General features: G+C 47.9%; 1 protein-coding gene across 3 annotated transcripts in view; it reads right to left on the bottom strand.

Moving 5' to 3' along the window:
- LMF1 (lipase maturation factor 1) overlaps nt 1-11619 on the bottom strand; it is a 206330-nt gene extending 194711 nt beyond the window's left edge. The window contains exons 1-2 of one of the 3 annotated variants that reach the window (XM_055806794.1): nt 11432-11619; nt 866-1175 (exon numbers count right to left, since the gene is read on the bottom strand). In XM_055806794.1, the coding sequence (XP_055662769.1) occupies nt 866-1175; nt 11432-11609 (488 nt within the window). In that variant the 5' untranslated portion in view covers nt 11610-11619. Of the gene's footprint in view, nt 1-865; nt 1176-11431 lie in introns of those variants that run through there. The other 2 variants (XM_027780255.2, XM_055806793.1) reach the window with 2 other exon arrangements.
- Nucleotides 11620-16950: the final 5331 nt, after the last annotated feature.

The following is a 16950-nucleotide window of genomic DNA, read 5'->3' as shown; positions in this document are numbered from 1 at the left end:
ATAGAGCTTTTCAGAAAACTAAAGCTGTTATCCTTCACCCACTTACATACCATCTGGAGTAGGATAGGAATGAATGGGACTGGACAAGATGCAAGTCTGCCCAAGTGCATGCAAATCCTTAAAATTAAATTCACTGAGCCCATCTATGGGGAAGCTGTCCTTGTCATGTGTCGTAGAGCCAGAAGATTTGGGAAGAACATCCCAGTGACACAGCTTATCATGTTCATAGCTTGGGCACCTCTTCATGGTATAGCCTTTTACCTCCCCAAAGTTACCACACCATCTCGGCTACAGGGAAGAGAGGTACTTGAAGGGGTGAACTAATGAAATTTGGGGTTCTAAGGGCCCATCCTCTTTTAGCCAATGTGTTTGGGGCCCTAACACGTGTGAGGACCACCTAAAGCCTTTCCTTTTGCATCACAGCTTTTCCCTGCAGCAAGGCAATATGCAGTCGCTACTTTTCCTTTATTTTTTCCCCACCGGTTTCATGTACTTATCTTGAGTGTTTCAGCTCTCTTCTGGATAGAACTGAAAATTGAGAAACTATCTCAAAGGTAATTATTAGGGGGATTCCCTTGCGACAGCCATGAGGGAAAGTACTCCACAGCAGGGACCGTGTGTAGCATGGCATGTTATGCAGCCAATTTGCCTCTCAGAGAGGACAAAAGAAATCAGGGCAGATATACCAGGTAAAAGAGAGAGCTGGGGCATGCCCATACTTCATTTCTGCCAAATGCTTTCCTTCTCACATTCTTACATCGCTCCTTACCAGAGTACCAACCTCAAATGGTGACAGAAAGTCAATGTGTACAATGAACAGCAAGAGATTACAGAGAAAAACAAAATAGGGAGATTGTTAACCTACCAGATCTGTCCAACATTGACCAACGAGAGGTAGAGAACCCACAGGGCAGACATGAGGACCATGTTTGCACATCCAGTTATCAATACAAAGGCTGAAGTTGCCAGGCCAAAGAGGGAGAGGTAGTCCAAGGTGCTGTCCATGTCTGACCAATCCAGAAACCAGATGATTGTTGGCGCATAGCTCAGAGCATCCAGGTTTATCTTCCCTTTGAAATACTTTTTGACATTCTGCAGGTACAGTTTAGAAGGGAGCAGCCCCTTCTCCCCTATTAGCTGCTTGTTTTGATGATACGCCACCAGGAATGCCACAACTAGAGGAAAACAAGGAGAGGGGAAACAGTATTAGAAATCATCCAGGCAGAAGTTACGTATTTTGAGTTCAGAGTTACAGAAGTATATTCATGCCTCAGAAAGGAATTTATTCACAAGCCCTCATCTTCATTAAAATACAACACAGTCATTTCTATTAACCATGATGCAGAAGGCAGAGGAATTCTATAAATACGGTCTCTGCCTTCACACCAGGAAATGGCACAGAGTCTGTTTTAAGATAATTTTCTCCTCAACAGCTGTAAGGGACATGCCACTTGCTTCAGGCACACTCAACAATGCACTTCTGGGAAAAGCTCCCTGTAACAGAGAGCCCTGACCCAATGCTGAAACAGAAGGCGCAGCCCAGCTCTGCCAGACTCTGCGTGACCCTAGGTTAGTCACATCAGCTATTCATCTCCTAATGCAGATGAGGAAAACAGCTTAATTGCACTGCGGAGCACGAGGGAAAGTAACACATTAATTTCAAGGCTTTCGGACAGAATATCCTTTCTACAAAAAGCATTTGGAAAGGGGACACCGGGAAGCCCTCAGCTCCCGCACAGATACCGTGGAGCATGGCTGAAGCAGCCAGAAGAGCACATACAACTGCCTTCAGCTCTGCAGCAGCAAAGACACAGTTGTACTTTCTGACCCTTGGTATTTCAGTTTCACAAAACATTTTGCAGTGTCAATAGACTACAGCTCCAGCATGGATTTTGTTATTGATGGTGATTTACAATGTCTGCTGCTCCCAGTATAAATAACCCACATAGACTGACAGCAAACTGTGCCTGCAAGGTTACGCTTTGGCTTCATTTTCACATAAACACTATCTGTGCGTCTATCAAGCACTGGAAGTTTATCCATATATTGAAAACACTTAATATTTCAAAATATTGATAACAAGACAGCTAACTCACACACTATTAAAGAGGCATTCAAAGGACACCTGAATTCTTTTGGCAGCGTGATGGTTAACGGTTATCCACTGCAACTGCAAAAGACAGCAGTTATGCTATGAGTTGGCCTTCTGGATCCTCTCACATCCTGGTATGTTGGAAATATAAAGTCTTAATATTTTCCTGTCCTCTAAATTGCTACTTTTTATATGTCACTATAGCTCTCTCATTTATAGTGTCTATGCTCTTACACTGGACAATCTTAGAACAGCCAGATGCTTTTTTTAACAGCACATAAGCAATTTAATTACAGATTACAGACCTAGAATTTGATGTTCTACAGAGAAAGTTGGTCAGTTTCTAGGGATTATCTCATATTTTAGGAATCTCCTCCAGTTACCAGTTTGCAGTTCGTAACTGCAGTAATCTCCTTTTCTCAGAAAAAAAAAATTATGAAGGCCAACATTTCCTGATTAGGCTCCATCCCTTTTGCTCCCAGCAGCTAACTTACCCATCTTTCAAACATTATCCAAACACCAGCCACGTCACACACAGCAACACCAGAGGTCTTGCAAAAGGCCAGTTTGTTTCCCCCCAGTCCTCCCTGGTTAATGATCAAATCTGTTTCCTTCCTTATCTGAATACTGTCATTCTGCAAACAAGAATTCTGGTGTTCATCTGGTTGGTGTCTCTCACTGGGAATGCTGGTGGAAAGTCTGTGTGAAACTATACCCCAGTTCAGGCCCGGATTCCCATTTCTTTGAAGTTTGACTAGCAATCAAATGTCTGCAGCCCCAGGGAATAGAAATAAATGTCCCATTCCCCCCAGACACATACAAAGGTCTCCAGTGGATTTCAGTTAATCCACTTAACACTTACTCCATCTCTTTGCACACGCTGTGTATTTTGCTCTTATTTGAAAAACCACTAAACCTCACAATCCAATGCGAATCGGAGGTCACTGGGAGGGGTTCCCATTGATTTCAACAGACCCTGAATCACAGCACTAACACAATAAAGTTGGGGGTTTAATTGGCTGCATCTCTTCCCATTTGTCTTTTGTACAGCGAAGGATTTTACAAACTAATAAAAGACATGCAGAATATTTACTCAGTTATGGATGGGGGAGGGAGGGGACAAGAGAAAAACTGATCACAACACTAAAGAATCAGTTTTGGACTGCAAATTAAGTGTTTTATATTTTAGAGTAGTCATATTTTTCTACCAACGCTCGGATCAGCACAACTGTGTAATCAGAAAGCCTGACACGTGAAACTGGCAGAAATATAATGCTTGGGAGCCTCAGACAACTTAATACCTTCATTTTTGGTTTAAAAAAACCCAAAAAACAAAAAGCAACTCTGCCTTAAAACTCCATGGCTTGATTTCCCTTGATTAGCACTGCAATTTGCTGCACAGTTTTCCAAAAGTGCTAATCAAATTCACCTCTAAATGCTATAGAAATTGCTGCCCCAACCCGTAACTGCTAAGCAGGTTTTTTTTTTCTAAAAAAATCTAAATTAGACCCCTGCACAGTATGCAAGATAAACAAGGAAAGGGTAAATTAGGAGAAACAAACTATAGCAATTGCAGAAAAGTACACATTGTATGTACAAAATACTGCACAGCCTTTTTAAGTCTGAAAGCAGCAAGGACTGCATTATAGGCTGGCATGAACTGAACATCTAAAGATTTCCCAGTTTGGGCTCCAAAGTGGTTTTCTCCCGGAACATCAATCTCTCACAAGACGCTGCACTGCTGATATTTCACCCATTACCATTTCACAACTAAATCCCACCGGCAACAGCCCTGCTTTATGAAGAACTCATCTAACCCAAAGAAATCCTGACCGTTTCACCTAGGTTTGGATCCAGCACCCTCTCAGGCCATGGGGGCCAGTCCAAGCGCTGGTGATCGCTCGCTCACACTGGGCAGCCTTCCCGAGATGTGCTGCTCCATCCTGGACCCAGCTCCCCCTCCTGGACACTGCCCAAGCTGAGCTGCCGTCTCCACCACGCCATGCTCCCTCTCCACTCACCTCCAGCATCTTTTGGAGCACCTTTGAAGGGCACATCCCTAAGGCAGCACCCACTTCTCAGCCCCCCCCCCCCAAATCATCCAGATCTACCCTCCCAAGGCACCAGCTAAGCCTTCAGGAAGCTTCACCCTGTAGGCAGCAGTTCCTGTGTTACCAGCAACTAAAGACAGATTCTGCAAAGGATTTCAGCAACACAGGAGATGCACAGATCCAGGGGAAAAAAAGGGAAGTTATTTATCAGCTTGTCATTGCTTCCTCTCCCTGAACCTCTCTCAAGAAACGGTATCCTTAAATTGACTGTAACACAGACCCTGCTCCCTCCTCCACGAACCTTCCCTTTGACCTTTGCTTAGTTTGATGGGGGGAGACGTTTTTGCCCCCCAAAGCCTGTGTTTTTCTTCTTCTTCCTTAACCCCTATTCTGAAACCTGGCTCCCTTTGGCCTTGTATTTGGGGTTTTTCCACTCTACATCTTCCCACTCCCTCCAGGTAAACATGGTCAAACAAGTTTGCTTCCACCTCGGGCACTGGCTGGCATGCTCGCTGCACTGCCAGAGCATGGGGCAAGGTTAACAGCTCCTCTTGTTTGTCCTGTACCTTCCTCCTGGCAAGATAGTGGCAAAGCAGTTCCATTACATGAACCAGTTAGTAAGTCAGCCTATGCTGGGGGGAGCCAACCTACACAGCATGCTTCATTCAACCATGCCACGGGGCCCAAGGCAGGGATGGAGTCTGCCCAAGCAACGGCACTGCATCTGCCTTAGCCTCTCCAAATGCTTCTGTAAAGCTGTGCCCTTGGGTGTCCGCAAGGCTCATGCCAGCCCAGAGATGTTCCTATCTCTGGCAGAAAAGAGAGAAGGGTCCTACCCACAGGGATGCTGAAATGGCAAAAGAGAGTCTGAGTGGGCAGCCACTGGGCACTGCTGTTAGCCAGGCAAGTGGGCAGCGTCTCTGCCACCAACTGAGCTGCACGACTCTACATCCTGCTCAGAAGTTGCCTTCCTCCTCAGCAAACCTGACTCTGGGATTTGCAAACTTTGGGCAATGCATTCATCAGCATCTCCTGTCAGTTCAGGATTTATTTTTCCACCAAGAACAGCAAACACTTGCATTCCTGCGCACCAAGCAACTTGCCCCCACCAGCTCCTGAGTTACCTCCAGCTCAGGCATGCACTGCACTGAGGAGTCCACAGCAGATTCCCCCAGGATAGAGTGAGATGATGCAGGGCCTGATCCGGAGTCACCCTCTCCTTCCAGCCCCCTTAAGCAGGCCAGACCCCACAGAGTGACTCTCACTTTCTGGTACCAACTTACCAAATGAGAACATAACTGAGAAAGGCACTTTTTCAGAGTTCAGAATATGCTTTGCTGAGCAGGACGCAGAAGCCGATGTTTGCCTGCAGCTATCCTTTCCAGCATTGCAGATGGAATGATGTGAGGCCACAGCTGGGCTCCTAACCCTGGGACATGCCCTGCAGCTCCCTGCACAGCTCTGCACACCTCCAAGTCTCCAGACCCAGCATAAAACCCCATCACTCTGTCCGTCACCCCTGCGACTGCCTGGACTTTTTTGAAGTTCTTCTTGAATTTGGGTGTTTTCAGCCCCTGCCAGTCTCCCCTGCTCCACCTGAAGCACTCTGCCATTCTTCAGACTATTTGCTCCTTTGTGGATTGAAAAAACTGAGCCTCCTGTGACTCTGGTGCTCCCTCCCACTCAGGAGGCAGACGGAGCCTTTGACAGCTCACATGGGAGCATGCTCCTCTACCTGCTGCGAGCTGATCTTTACATAAGTAAGACATGTAAATTGTCATCAACTGCTAATAGACCTTCACTACTTATTCTCACCTCAGAAGGTGCTTTACTGTACTTTTCCATTAACTTCCCCCCCCTCCACCTTCTTCCCCTCCCAGCCGCCTCTCTCCTCCCAAACTGAACGCGTTCCTTGTTCAAACCCACATGCTACCAATAAACACAACCCAAGCGTGCAACACAAGAGTCACCCATCTGAAATTATTTGGTCTACCCATATTGCCCTGTCACCCCAGTTCCTTTCCCTTGGTCCAGGCTCAGCCTGTCATGGTAGGAGAATGAGAGAATCCCATTCTTCATGCTCTGTAAAGATTTTAAGACATGAAATCCAAAACTTTCCGGTCATATGGCTTTCTCTCTCCCCCCATTAAAAGAAGTCTTAACTTTTACTTAAAGCCCAAACCACAAGAAGAAATGAACCAAGAGCAAAGAGCTTTGCATGAAAACCAAACTACATTTTGCACACACACAAAAATTCTGCCTGGAGCTATATATCAAGTGCACCTTTGACCCAACACGGCGTTCAAAAAGGCCCTATGTTGGATGCTGGCAAGCTGAGGCTGTACTACTGAAAAGAAGAAGGGGGAGAATATTCATGGTATTTTCATTATTATCAGAGAAATGAATCAACTAAGTTTTCAATTGATAAATTCCCCTGCAAAGTTTTGCAACACAGAAGAAACAACACCATAGCACTGAGCAAAGAGCCAAGGTGAAACCAAGCACCCCCTTTTCATCGTGCAACCTTACAGCCACAAATAAACACACAACAAAGCAGTCTGTTCTTACCACTTTTTTGTTTTACTGCCATCCACAGCAAAGCTCAAGACTTTAGGGTTGTTGCTTTGGGGGCTTTTTAAGTGCTTATCTCCCCATTGCCTCTTTGTTTGAAATAACATGAAAGCAAATAGAAAGGCTGGGCTGTGGCACTGCTGAAAAGCTTCCCTGTAGGACCCAGGTTGTTCAAAAGCACACCAGTGGGCAGTTCAGCCTGCAGCTGGAGGATGACCTGAGATCCCTCTGCTCTGGACATGCAGCAAACTGGGAGATAAGATTCCTCCTCGGTTCTTTTACCATTTCCCTTAAACTATCACTGCTTGCTATGAACTTATCTTCCCACAGTGAAAGTGCTTTGTTCGGGACCAAACGCAGTTCTGTCTCACATGGCTCTTTCGTGCAGAGTTAACCGGAGGGCACGTAGCTTACTAAGAGGACACAGTGCTAAAGTACTGCTGTTGCTGTACAGCCTTGCTAACAAGCACTGCGCTGAAATAAAACCTTTCAGTGCAGAAAAAGCATCAGAAGATGTACTATAATCCTGACTAGGCAAGCTGAAAGCTACCAGGAGCCTTCTAATGTAACTGAGGAAAAAGAAAGGGGAAAGCAGGGGAGATGGCAGAGAGAAAGAGAGGAGGAAGGACACCAGGGAGAGGCAGGAACCTACAGGAAGCCAACCCCCCCCCCCCCCCCCAAGAAGGCTTTAGATTTCAGAATTAGGAAGAAGTAGCATGAACCTCCCGTAGCTCTAGCTCTGGGAAAGAAAATACTACTACTATTAAACAATACATAAGGAGAAGGAAGATAAACTTGATTTAAATAATAGCTTTTATTTCAAAGCACTCTACAGAGCCTGGCTGAAATTTGGAAGGGTGGTATCTAATTACTTAAACTTTTACATCTGGAATCTGATGATAGTAATCATCTGAAAAGGACACTTAACTATGATTTAGAAGGAGGGTGAAGGGAGCAAATAAAGCACATTTGCTGTCAAGAGCTTTGGGACCAGCTATCTACCTGTAACACCGCTTCCAACAAGACCTTCTGCGTTGACAAAATGTTAATCCCTGCCATAAAGAACAAATACACAGCGCCAGACCAGGACAGAAAACCTTCAAATCTCAAAACTGCATTTCTCCAAACCTTCCTGCCCCTTGAATTATTGTGTTAGAGACTGCAGGGAGCCACTGAGGTACAGGCTGAAATGGTGGAAGCCTGTGAGACAAGTCTCTTCAAGTGGCACACCAGTAGCTTATGATAATGCCTCCACAGAAACAGAGAGAGGGGTGTGGGCAGCAGAGCACAGGATAAGACCTGCACGAGTGTTCCCTTCCTCAGTGTCCAGGGTTGGATCCTGTGTTACTTCACACTACCCTCCTCTAGAAGGGTTTTACCACTTGGTCTGCTCACACTTACTTGGTCAAGCAGAGAATGAGGTCCCAGATCCAAAAATATCTCTGAGGGCTGTCGCTTATAAGAACATAGGCGTCACAGAATCTACAAGTGCACAGTGCTAGCTACTATTAAAACCCAAATTGCGCAGACAGGTGTTTCATTTACCTGAGTGCTCAGCTGGGAGGGCCCCACTGGCACAGCCCTGCTGCAAAGAGCAAACCTCACTGAGTATTTTCAGCTTGGCACTTTCCCCTTCCCTCCCATTCCTGCCAGCAGCTGGTGGGTTTGGTCACTGACCTCCACAAATCATCCCACCCTTTCCCACCTTCGCATCTCTAACCTGCCTCTCAGACAACAGCTGCTTTGCCAGGGACTTCCCAGGCTCTGGCTGCTTCTGGAAACCCCCTTCAAAAAACAGAACAGGAGAGCTGTTACAACCAAAGGGGGTGGGGGGGAAGGCAGGGCACACAGGACACTTCACACCTGCCTTGCTCTGCCTGTTGTCCTTCTGCCCGAGAAGATCCAAAGGGAAAGCATCTCCCCAGCTCACCTCAGGCAATGAAACAGTCACTCAAGTGGAGCAGGGGGCAGGAAGGAGGTGACAGGGCCCCAGATCATGCTTAGTGATTCTGCCCCCCACCTCAGCATCACTGTACACCCTAAATCCATGCTTCTCTCCACCCCATCCATAGGGTCCTTTACTCTCCCACCCCTCCCTTTCCACCCAGGAGGGAGAACAAGCTCTCAGCTCACACAGCTGCACTAACAGGCAGGAGCTACAATCACCAGGGTGTGACTGCTTCCCTGATACTTTTACACAAGATCCCCCCGCAAAGGATCTGTTGCTTAATATGGCAGGAATGAAAGGGTTACATTTAAAAGGGTGAAATGAAAGAAGAGGGAAAAACATCCCACAACTGAAGAATGTCAATCTGTCACAACTGCATCAACCATTTCCTCAGCAAGTCTGAGACTCGGCGTGTGCAGAATCGCCATGTCTGGGAAAAAAATAATCTGTCAGAGTAAATGGTTCCATCTTCAGAAAAGAGCTTGGAAGAGCAGCTTGGCACATAGGCTTTAAACTGTTCTCTGCTGTTTCTGAACCCAGACTCTCAGAATAGATCAAAAGGCAACCACCTTCCTTCAAGAGCATCCCATCCCAACAGCCGTGTCATGGTTTTGCAGCCTTTGACAGGGAAATCTGCCTGTTCACAACCTCTCCATCTCAGACACACCAATCAGTTTCCACCCCACAAATGCTTGGGCTGCAGCCTGCACAGCATCTCCCCTGAGTTCAGATCAGAGCTGGAGCCCTGACACCGCTGCAAGTGGTAGCCCGAAGCTGGAATTTGACCTGTCTCAAACCTGGCCCAGGTTTCTGGCTTTGGGTTGTTTGGCTGTTACTCAAGGGCAGAAATCACTGTCACCTGACGGCAACCAAGCAGAAGGTGCACAACGAGCAGGTAAACTTTTCCTCTCTTGCACCTCTTCCATTACAAAGGACAGAACCATCCTCCTACCCTGTTCCTTCCAGCTCTGGTACCCAAAAGCCTTCCTCTGAGGCTGCCTCTCTCAAAAAGGTTTCCTCACTCTGGACTGCAGCAGCTTTTCAAGGTCTTCTCCCCGCTTCTGTCACATCCATGTATTCTCATTCCACTCTCCTATCTGGAAGGGTGCAGAGTCCAGTTCTCCCTCTTTTCTGTCATCCTGTCATCCTGCTTTCACTCACCAACCTGCAATCTCAGCTTCATCCTCTGGCTTATGCATCCTCATTCTCCCTTTCTCCCTGCAGCCTGTAGGTTTCAATCATGTCCATGCTGTAACTCACCTGACCCCAATCAGACACTTGCTCCTCACCTCCTACTGCTCTCATCATCTCCAATCAGATCTCCCACTCACCTGAAGGTCCCATACATTATATGCTGGACTCACTCTTTGCCCTCCTCTGCCTCATCACCCCCTTCCCAACTCCTAACCCTCCAGACACTGCCTGCTCCCTTCCCATGGAACACACTACCACCCTACAGAACAGCATTTGGTCCCAGACATGGCATATTTATAACCCCAAATCCACGATCAGAAAGCAGCGGCCTCCACCGAACACACAGCAGAGAACGCTAATCAGTTTTTCATAAGGAAACTGCAAACCGAGCTACGGGAAACTCAGCAGTCTGGATTTACACACGGGGGAATATCAGAATCGCTTTCATTTTGACTGAAAGAGTCATAACCCCGCATTTCACCGAGAGCTGAAACCAAACTAGAAACAGAGCACGTGTCAAACACATACAAAACTACAGCTTCTGCATGGTTTTGATGCAAAATAATCTAAGCAGGCTGGCAGCCTACAAATTCTAACGATTTTGTGGACAAATCTGGGGCAAGTTTAGAATTTGTAACGTAGCGTGTTACATGTCAGTTTAGGTTTCACTGTGAATATTTTTGAAGTGGAGCACCAGTGGGCTCCGAGCACGGCTCGCAGTGGCACTTGCCAAAGCGGGAACCAAACGAGCACAGCCAAGGTTGGGAACTAGTTTCCCCATCACCTGTCTTAAGGTCATGGCGATTCTAGGGTCCAACTGGTAGTGTTGGCACACAAGGATGTCATCTCCCAGGTGAAGCTGAAGACCTGCTTCTGCGTAAGACAGTGAGCTCCTCTGGGGCACAGTTAGCTCAGTCTACTTGGATGAAAAAGGCTGGCCAGCCCTGCCGACAGGCACCAGCCTCCTGGTGGGAGCAAACTCCCCATCCAGCTCCACCACCGTGGAAGCTCCACCACCACCACCCCCAAATCCATCAGCCACAGGGTCCCCGTCCCACCAGCACAGAGAGAGCTGGAAACACGAGGCTCTTCCCATTTCACATCCCAGCTGTCCCCTCGAGCTCTGCATCCGCAAACACATACCCCAACACCCAAGTTATGCGGCACTTTGGGAAAAGGTGCCAGGGCTCCTCCGCGCAACTGCTGCGCCCCTGCAGGATGGGGCCCGGCACCCTGCGGCCCACCAGCCCCCAAACACAAACCCACCGCCGAGCAGCTGAGGCGGCCACGGGCCCCCTGTCCCCCCACGGCGGGGCCTCGCACCACCGCCACGCACCCCCCCGGAGGGCGAGCGCCGGGGGTCCCCCCTTCCCCGCGGCAGGGGTCCCGCCTGGGGTCCTGAGGATGGGCAGCGTGAGGCCGTGAGGGATGGGGCAGCCCCTGGGCTTCTCAGGGCTCTGCGTGGGGACGAGCCCGGCGGCCCCCGATGGCCCCCAGCAGCCCGGGGCTCCGCCGGGCCGGGCCCCCCCGCTCCCCAGGCAGCGCAGAGGCGCGGGGCAGCGCCCGGAGACTCACAGTAAAGCAGGGCTATGGATCGCAGCAGCACGATGCGGGTCAGCCAGAAGGTACCCGGCGGCGGCGGCAGCCCGGCCCCGCTGCCCGCCGGCCTCGCCACAGCCCGCTCCGGGGTCTCGGGGGCGCCGCCGCCCGCCGCCGCCCGCCTCTGCCTCAGCGCCGCGCTGGGCGCCGCCATGTCGGGTCCCGCAGCGAGCATGCGTGCGGCCGGCCCGCCCCCCCCGGCTGCCCCGGCCCGGCCCGGCAGGGCGGGTGGGTGCCGGCCGCGCTGAGGGGCCAGCGGCGGCCGCCGGGGGGGCCGGGGCGCGCGGGCTGTGGAGGAATGGCGTTTGCAGGCCTCGGGCCTAACGTGCGACCCTTGAAAAACGGCGAGAAGAGGCGGAATTTAAATAAAAATCGATTAAAAAGCAAACGGAAGGAGTTGGCTGCGGAGCCCTGCGCCCCTCTCCCGCCCCAGGAGGGTTCCTGCGGCCTGGCTGCAGCCCCCACAGCACTCCATCCCTCAGGGAAAACTTTAGCTTAAATTCCTCAGACTCCCACCATTTGCTGCTTCTGGTGTTGCCATGATTTCTGCTTCACGCAGACTAGCCATCCCACGACTGGCTCCACATTGAGTCCATAAACACTGGTTTTTTGAAAAACCACCTCAATAAAGCGGGCTCGGCGGCCACCGAAGAGTTTAGACGTGCGCCGTATATCCTGCTTAAGTAAACAGCACCTTGCTAAAGCGTTCTGCGCTCTCTGAGAAAGTATCTGTTATCAGGTGTAACATTATTCAACGCTTTTATGACTGCAAAGCGCTCCCTTCTAAATGCCTCTTTTGTTTTCCAGTTTCCCATCACTGCTACTCGCATTGTTCTCCTTAGAAAAAAACCCTACATAATGGTGCATTATCTAGGGAAAGAAAAATAAGCTAATTGTTAAAAGCCTCTGGTATACTGCAGTTTCGCTATCCCTTCGAATTAGCCCCGAGGTTTGGCTAGATAAAGTTAAATAGATGTAAGCAAATGGTTTCTTTTGTGGGGTCTTTATGAAATTTTTATAGTCAATTCCACATGAAATGGAAATATCTGTAAAACAAACTGGATAGTTGAGGAAATTACTGAGGGAAAACGGAGGGGTTAGGCTGAAGAATTAGCAAACAAACCAAAAAAAAAGGAATAATTGGAGCTGGGAAGGGAACGCGGAACCGGGTTGGTTTTCGTCACTGAAGGTCGCTCTGAGATCTGCCCGACGCCCAGGCTGGGACGGTGGCAGAACCAACACCAAACTCAGCCGACCCGAGCTCGGCCGACGTCATGTGTTAGTAGCACCTTTCAACAATACGAGCTGCAAAGTTTTAAGTTAAATTAAAGCCATCAAATGACAGAAAAAATGCTGTTACTCTAAAGGACTGATCCAACTCCATAAAAGGCAATGGGAGCATTTCCTTCAGCTTTACTGGAAGATGGTTCAAGCTGTAAAGCAAAATGTGTGATAAAGCAGCAGATTAGAGCATCAAATGAGCTCCTCTCTGCTCTGAGTTCCTGCTGGGACACAGCTCTGTGTGGACTCATCTGTGGTGGGTTTTCTGCTCGCTTACCCATTTACTGTCAGCTTTTATTTTCATGTTGCAACTTTCCCTTGCATTCCTTCTTTTCAAAGCAAGGTATCAGAAACGAAAACAATGTAAAACCCAAGCAAGTAATGCAAACGAGGTATTTAAGAGCAAGGCTCTGAGCCTTCAAGTCTCAAAGGGAAAGCGATTCATAAATGTCAGGCCGGCAGGCAGGCGCTAAGGCATCATTGATGCTGATCTTCATTCAACAAAATGCGTGCCGCCACGTCCCCCCACCCGACCCTATTTCGCTGTGTTCCAAACAGCTGCAAAAGTGACAGAGAAACAAGCATTTACTGTCACAGCACCCAGCAGCTGTCCCCACCAGCACCTCAACCCTGCTGTCCCTGGCACCCTAAATTACTCTGTGTTCATTCAGGTCTAGTCTTTCGCCCCTCTGGCTGCCAGGAATTGCGTTTAAATAAAACAGAGAAAGTGAATGTGCACAGAAATAACTATTTTGTAAAGCAGCATTAACATTTGGGGACTCCTCTAAAGAAAACATACATTCAATTATGTGCAATGCAGTTACCCACAATCCCTCTGAGCATTCAGCTGCATTTGTTAGATGAGAGATGGGGATCTCTCAAAGAATCTGGGAGCCTCCTTCTACTAGTTAAGATTTTTCAGTGGTAATATTTTTTGCATTAAAATCCTTGATCTTTCCCTGTGGAAATCTGATCTTTAACTCCAGGGTTAGCAGGATTAAGGCTGAAAAAGATTTTCAGAGGAAGAATTACCTTTTTTTCTTCTGTTTTTACAGCATCTATAACGAAGGGGTACTGATTCACACCAGGGATTCCTAAGCAGTACCACAGGACAAACAACTAATAATCACAGTAATCATAATTAATAAAATTGTGCTTCAGTGTTATTCTGAAAAGATGCCGCCCAGCTTGTGCCATGCAGGAGGAAAGAAGAGATCTCTTGCTGGTGTCTAACCTGGCCTTTAAACATGTAGTGCATACACGTGTGTTGTTGATCCTGCAAAAGCGAATTTTGTTTTGTTGCTGGTATCTTAGAATATTTGAACAGAAGTAACAGACTGACATATCTTTTCCTTCCCACTGGGTCTGGTCTTTACACATGCATGTTTTCTGAAACCAAAAGAGAAGGCTGTCCCTTTTGGGTTTGTAATCGCTTTCACCTCCGGGTCCTTGGCTGCCAGCACCACAGCATGCAAATTCAGGCTGGGAAAGCTGCAAGATAAAAATGCAGAACAAGCCACTAGTTAAATTTTTCCACTGGGATATTAAAGAACTAATAATCATAAAAGCACTTTTTAGTAAGGGTGCTTTTATTTTAGCAGAAATTCCACACCAGGCCCAATGTAACATGTAAAGATTTTCATGAAGCCCTCACTGCCTTTGGCTCACATTTAAGTCAAAGCTTTCTGAAAATAAATATCCCTTTTCTCTGATATCTACTGCCATGATGATAAGAAAAATGCTTAGGAATCCCATGCACTCCTCTCCACTTGCATTTCAAGCAGGAGAGAGGTCAGTGGAGTCCTGCCCGGCGCAGGTGTGCGGAGTTTCTTGTATCAACGCCAGGTGAATGTTCATGTGTTGGAAAAGAGCTGCTGGGGCAGATAGAATCACAGAATTGTTTAGGTTGGAAAAAGACCTTTAAGATCGAGCCCACCCTTTAACCCAGCACTGCTAAGCCCACCACTAAACTGCATCCCTAAGCACCACATCTATGTGTCTTTTAAACACCCCCAGGGATGGTGACTCAACCCCTTCCCTGGGATGTCCTCTATGGTCCGCTCTTCTGCTGCCAAACTATTCCTGTCCAGAAAAAGCAGGAATGCTGGAGCTAAGCACTCCATTAACAGAGTAAAAACTAGTATTAACCTAATATTTAAGCCTCTGTCTTTCCCTCCTGTTCTCAGCAGACTGCAGCAGCTGTGCAAGGGGTGCAAGTTTACATCCACTCATGGCAGTGGGAGCCTCACGTCCCCAGCTCTTCACAGTCCATGGAAAGACCTCTAATGATGGGCTTTGGATGAGGCAGCGAAATAAAAAGTTGTTCTTGCTGTGGTGGGTGCACACAGTGATTTCATGACAGCACACAGTAATTTTTCACTCCTGCTGTGCAGGTGAAAACAAGAATTTTGAATGCAGTGGTGGGAGCTGTGGAAGTGCCAAGGACTAAATACCCCAAGTGTTAATTAAAATTTGCAGAAAGGTTCTGTCCCTTTTCCTCCTGAATTGTTCAGAGCAGTGAGGCTTGCTTCATGGTACAGAAGACAGATTTTGGACCTGAACTGGCCTGCAAGCAGCTGAGCCATATAAATTTAGCCTTAAAACTAAGCACCAGTTGTGTGCTGGAGCCTTCACAAACACACAATGTAGGACTGGACCCATCACTACAGTTCTCCTTGAGAGCAAAGCTTTTCACTCTGCTGCTGCTATTTTAATTGAAATTAGTTGAAATTTACCACATTTTTTTTCTTTTATTTTTTTTCTCCTTTTCAGATATCAGAGCTTTCCTGAAAAGGATTGAATGTTGTTTCACAGCAAGCTCTGAGCTGCCACTGAACTGCTGTATCCTCTGGGCAGAGCATTAATCCTGCAGATGTCAGAGGCTTATTTTAACACAACACATAGGTTACTCTTATCTGATCAGGGACTGTTTTTTCTTCCCCCGTAAGGCTCTTTCTATTTGCTCTTTGAAATTCCCATGTAAAATCCACTCGCAGTTCAAAGGTAGCCAGTTTTTGAAAAATGGTGACTTTACCACTTGATCAGATTAAGCGATAGAGCCCACCTTTGGGCTGGGCCTCCTCCCAGCCGGGGAAGGAGCGCAGTACATGTGCATAATGCAGAGCATATCCCATCACATGCAGTGATTCCCACATGCTCTGAAAGTGCCTTCCCAGTCTTCAACTGAAGATGAAATTTCTCCTTACCGGTATTAGTGGGGCTCTGACACCAGTATGCATGCTTACAGTTATTCCTGCTAAATAAATAGGTACAGCAGAGAAGAACCGGGATGAGAGGCCAAGCCACCTCCATCCTCTGGGGATTCTGAGCGTTCCCAGGTGATGATGTGATGGAACCAAGCATGCAGACCTTGTATTTAGTGCCTGATCCCCAGAGACGCTGGTGTTAGCTGGCCAGGAACTTTATTAGAGACCTTGTCAGACTTTAAAGAAAATGAAGCAATATTACCAATATTGACAGGCAGCTGGTGGACCTCTGCTGTGCCCACTCTCTGCCAGAAACCACCAGCTCTCTTCCACCAAACCCTCTCTAAACGTACCCTGCTTGGGTGCACTCTTTAAGGTTCCATTGGGCAACAGGAATCTCTGTTCTTCCCTCCCAGATATGCACTTTTTTCCGGGAATTTCCAATGTCAGGGCCTGCCCTGCAGCAGGCTGGGTCAAGGCAGAGAAGCATTAGGCCAGGTCTTGATGATTCATCACGTGGGACCACCACAAGACTTGCCCTGCAGCTCCATCATTTGCTCATCTCTGCACGTCAGTGGTACTTTGCTATACAAAATTTGAATATGAGACCCCATAAGACAAATGACACCACTTGAACTTCCTTGTTGTCCCAGTGTAATCTCATTCCATTTCATGGATGACTGAACATCTCAGGAAACTGGAGCTACTGAAGTTTCCTGGGTGCTCCAGCTCCCTCCTCTCCCTGTGTCATCTCAGCTCGGGTCGGTCCGTGAGGCTGGGCAATGCTTTCCCTCTACCAGCTCGGCTGAGAACTGACACTCAAAGACATGAAATGGTTTGTGCAAGATCACAAAACCACAAGTGCAGCAGGACGTATACCCTGCTCTGGTTCCAGGCACTCCTCCTTCCCCATGCACATCTCTGGAGCAAGAGGAAGCAACTATGGAAAGTTGTTCTCCTTTCACCTGCATTGGACAAAAAGGAATTGAAGTGTGGGCTGGGAAATGC

The sequence above is a fragment of the Falco peregrinus genome, chromosome 5 (genome assembly GCF_023634155.1).
Source record: "Falco peregrinus isolate bFalPer1 chromosome 5, bFalPer1.pri, whole genome shotgun sequence".
Taxonomy (NCBI): Eukaryota; Metazoa; Chordata; class Aves; order Falconiformes; family Falconidae; genus Falco; species Falco peregrinus.
This window is presented reverse-complemented; position numbering and strand designations above follow the sequence as displayed.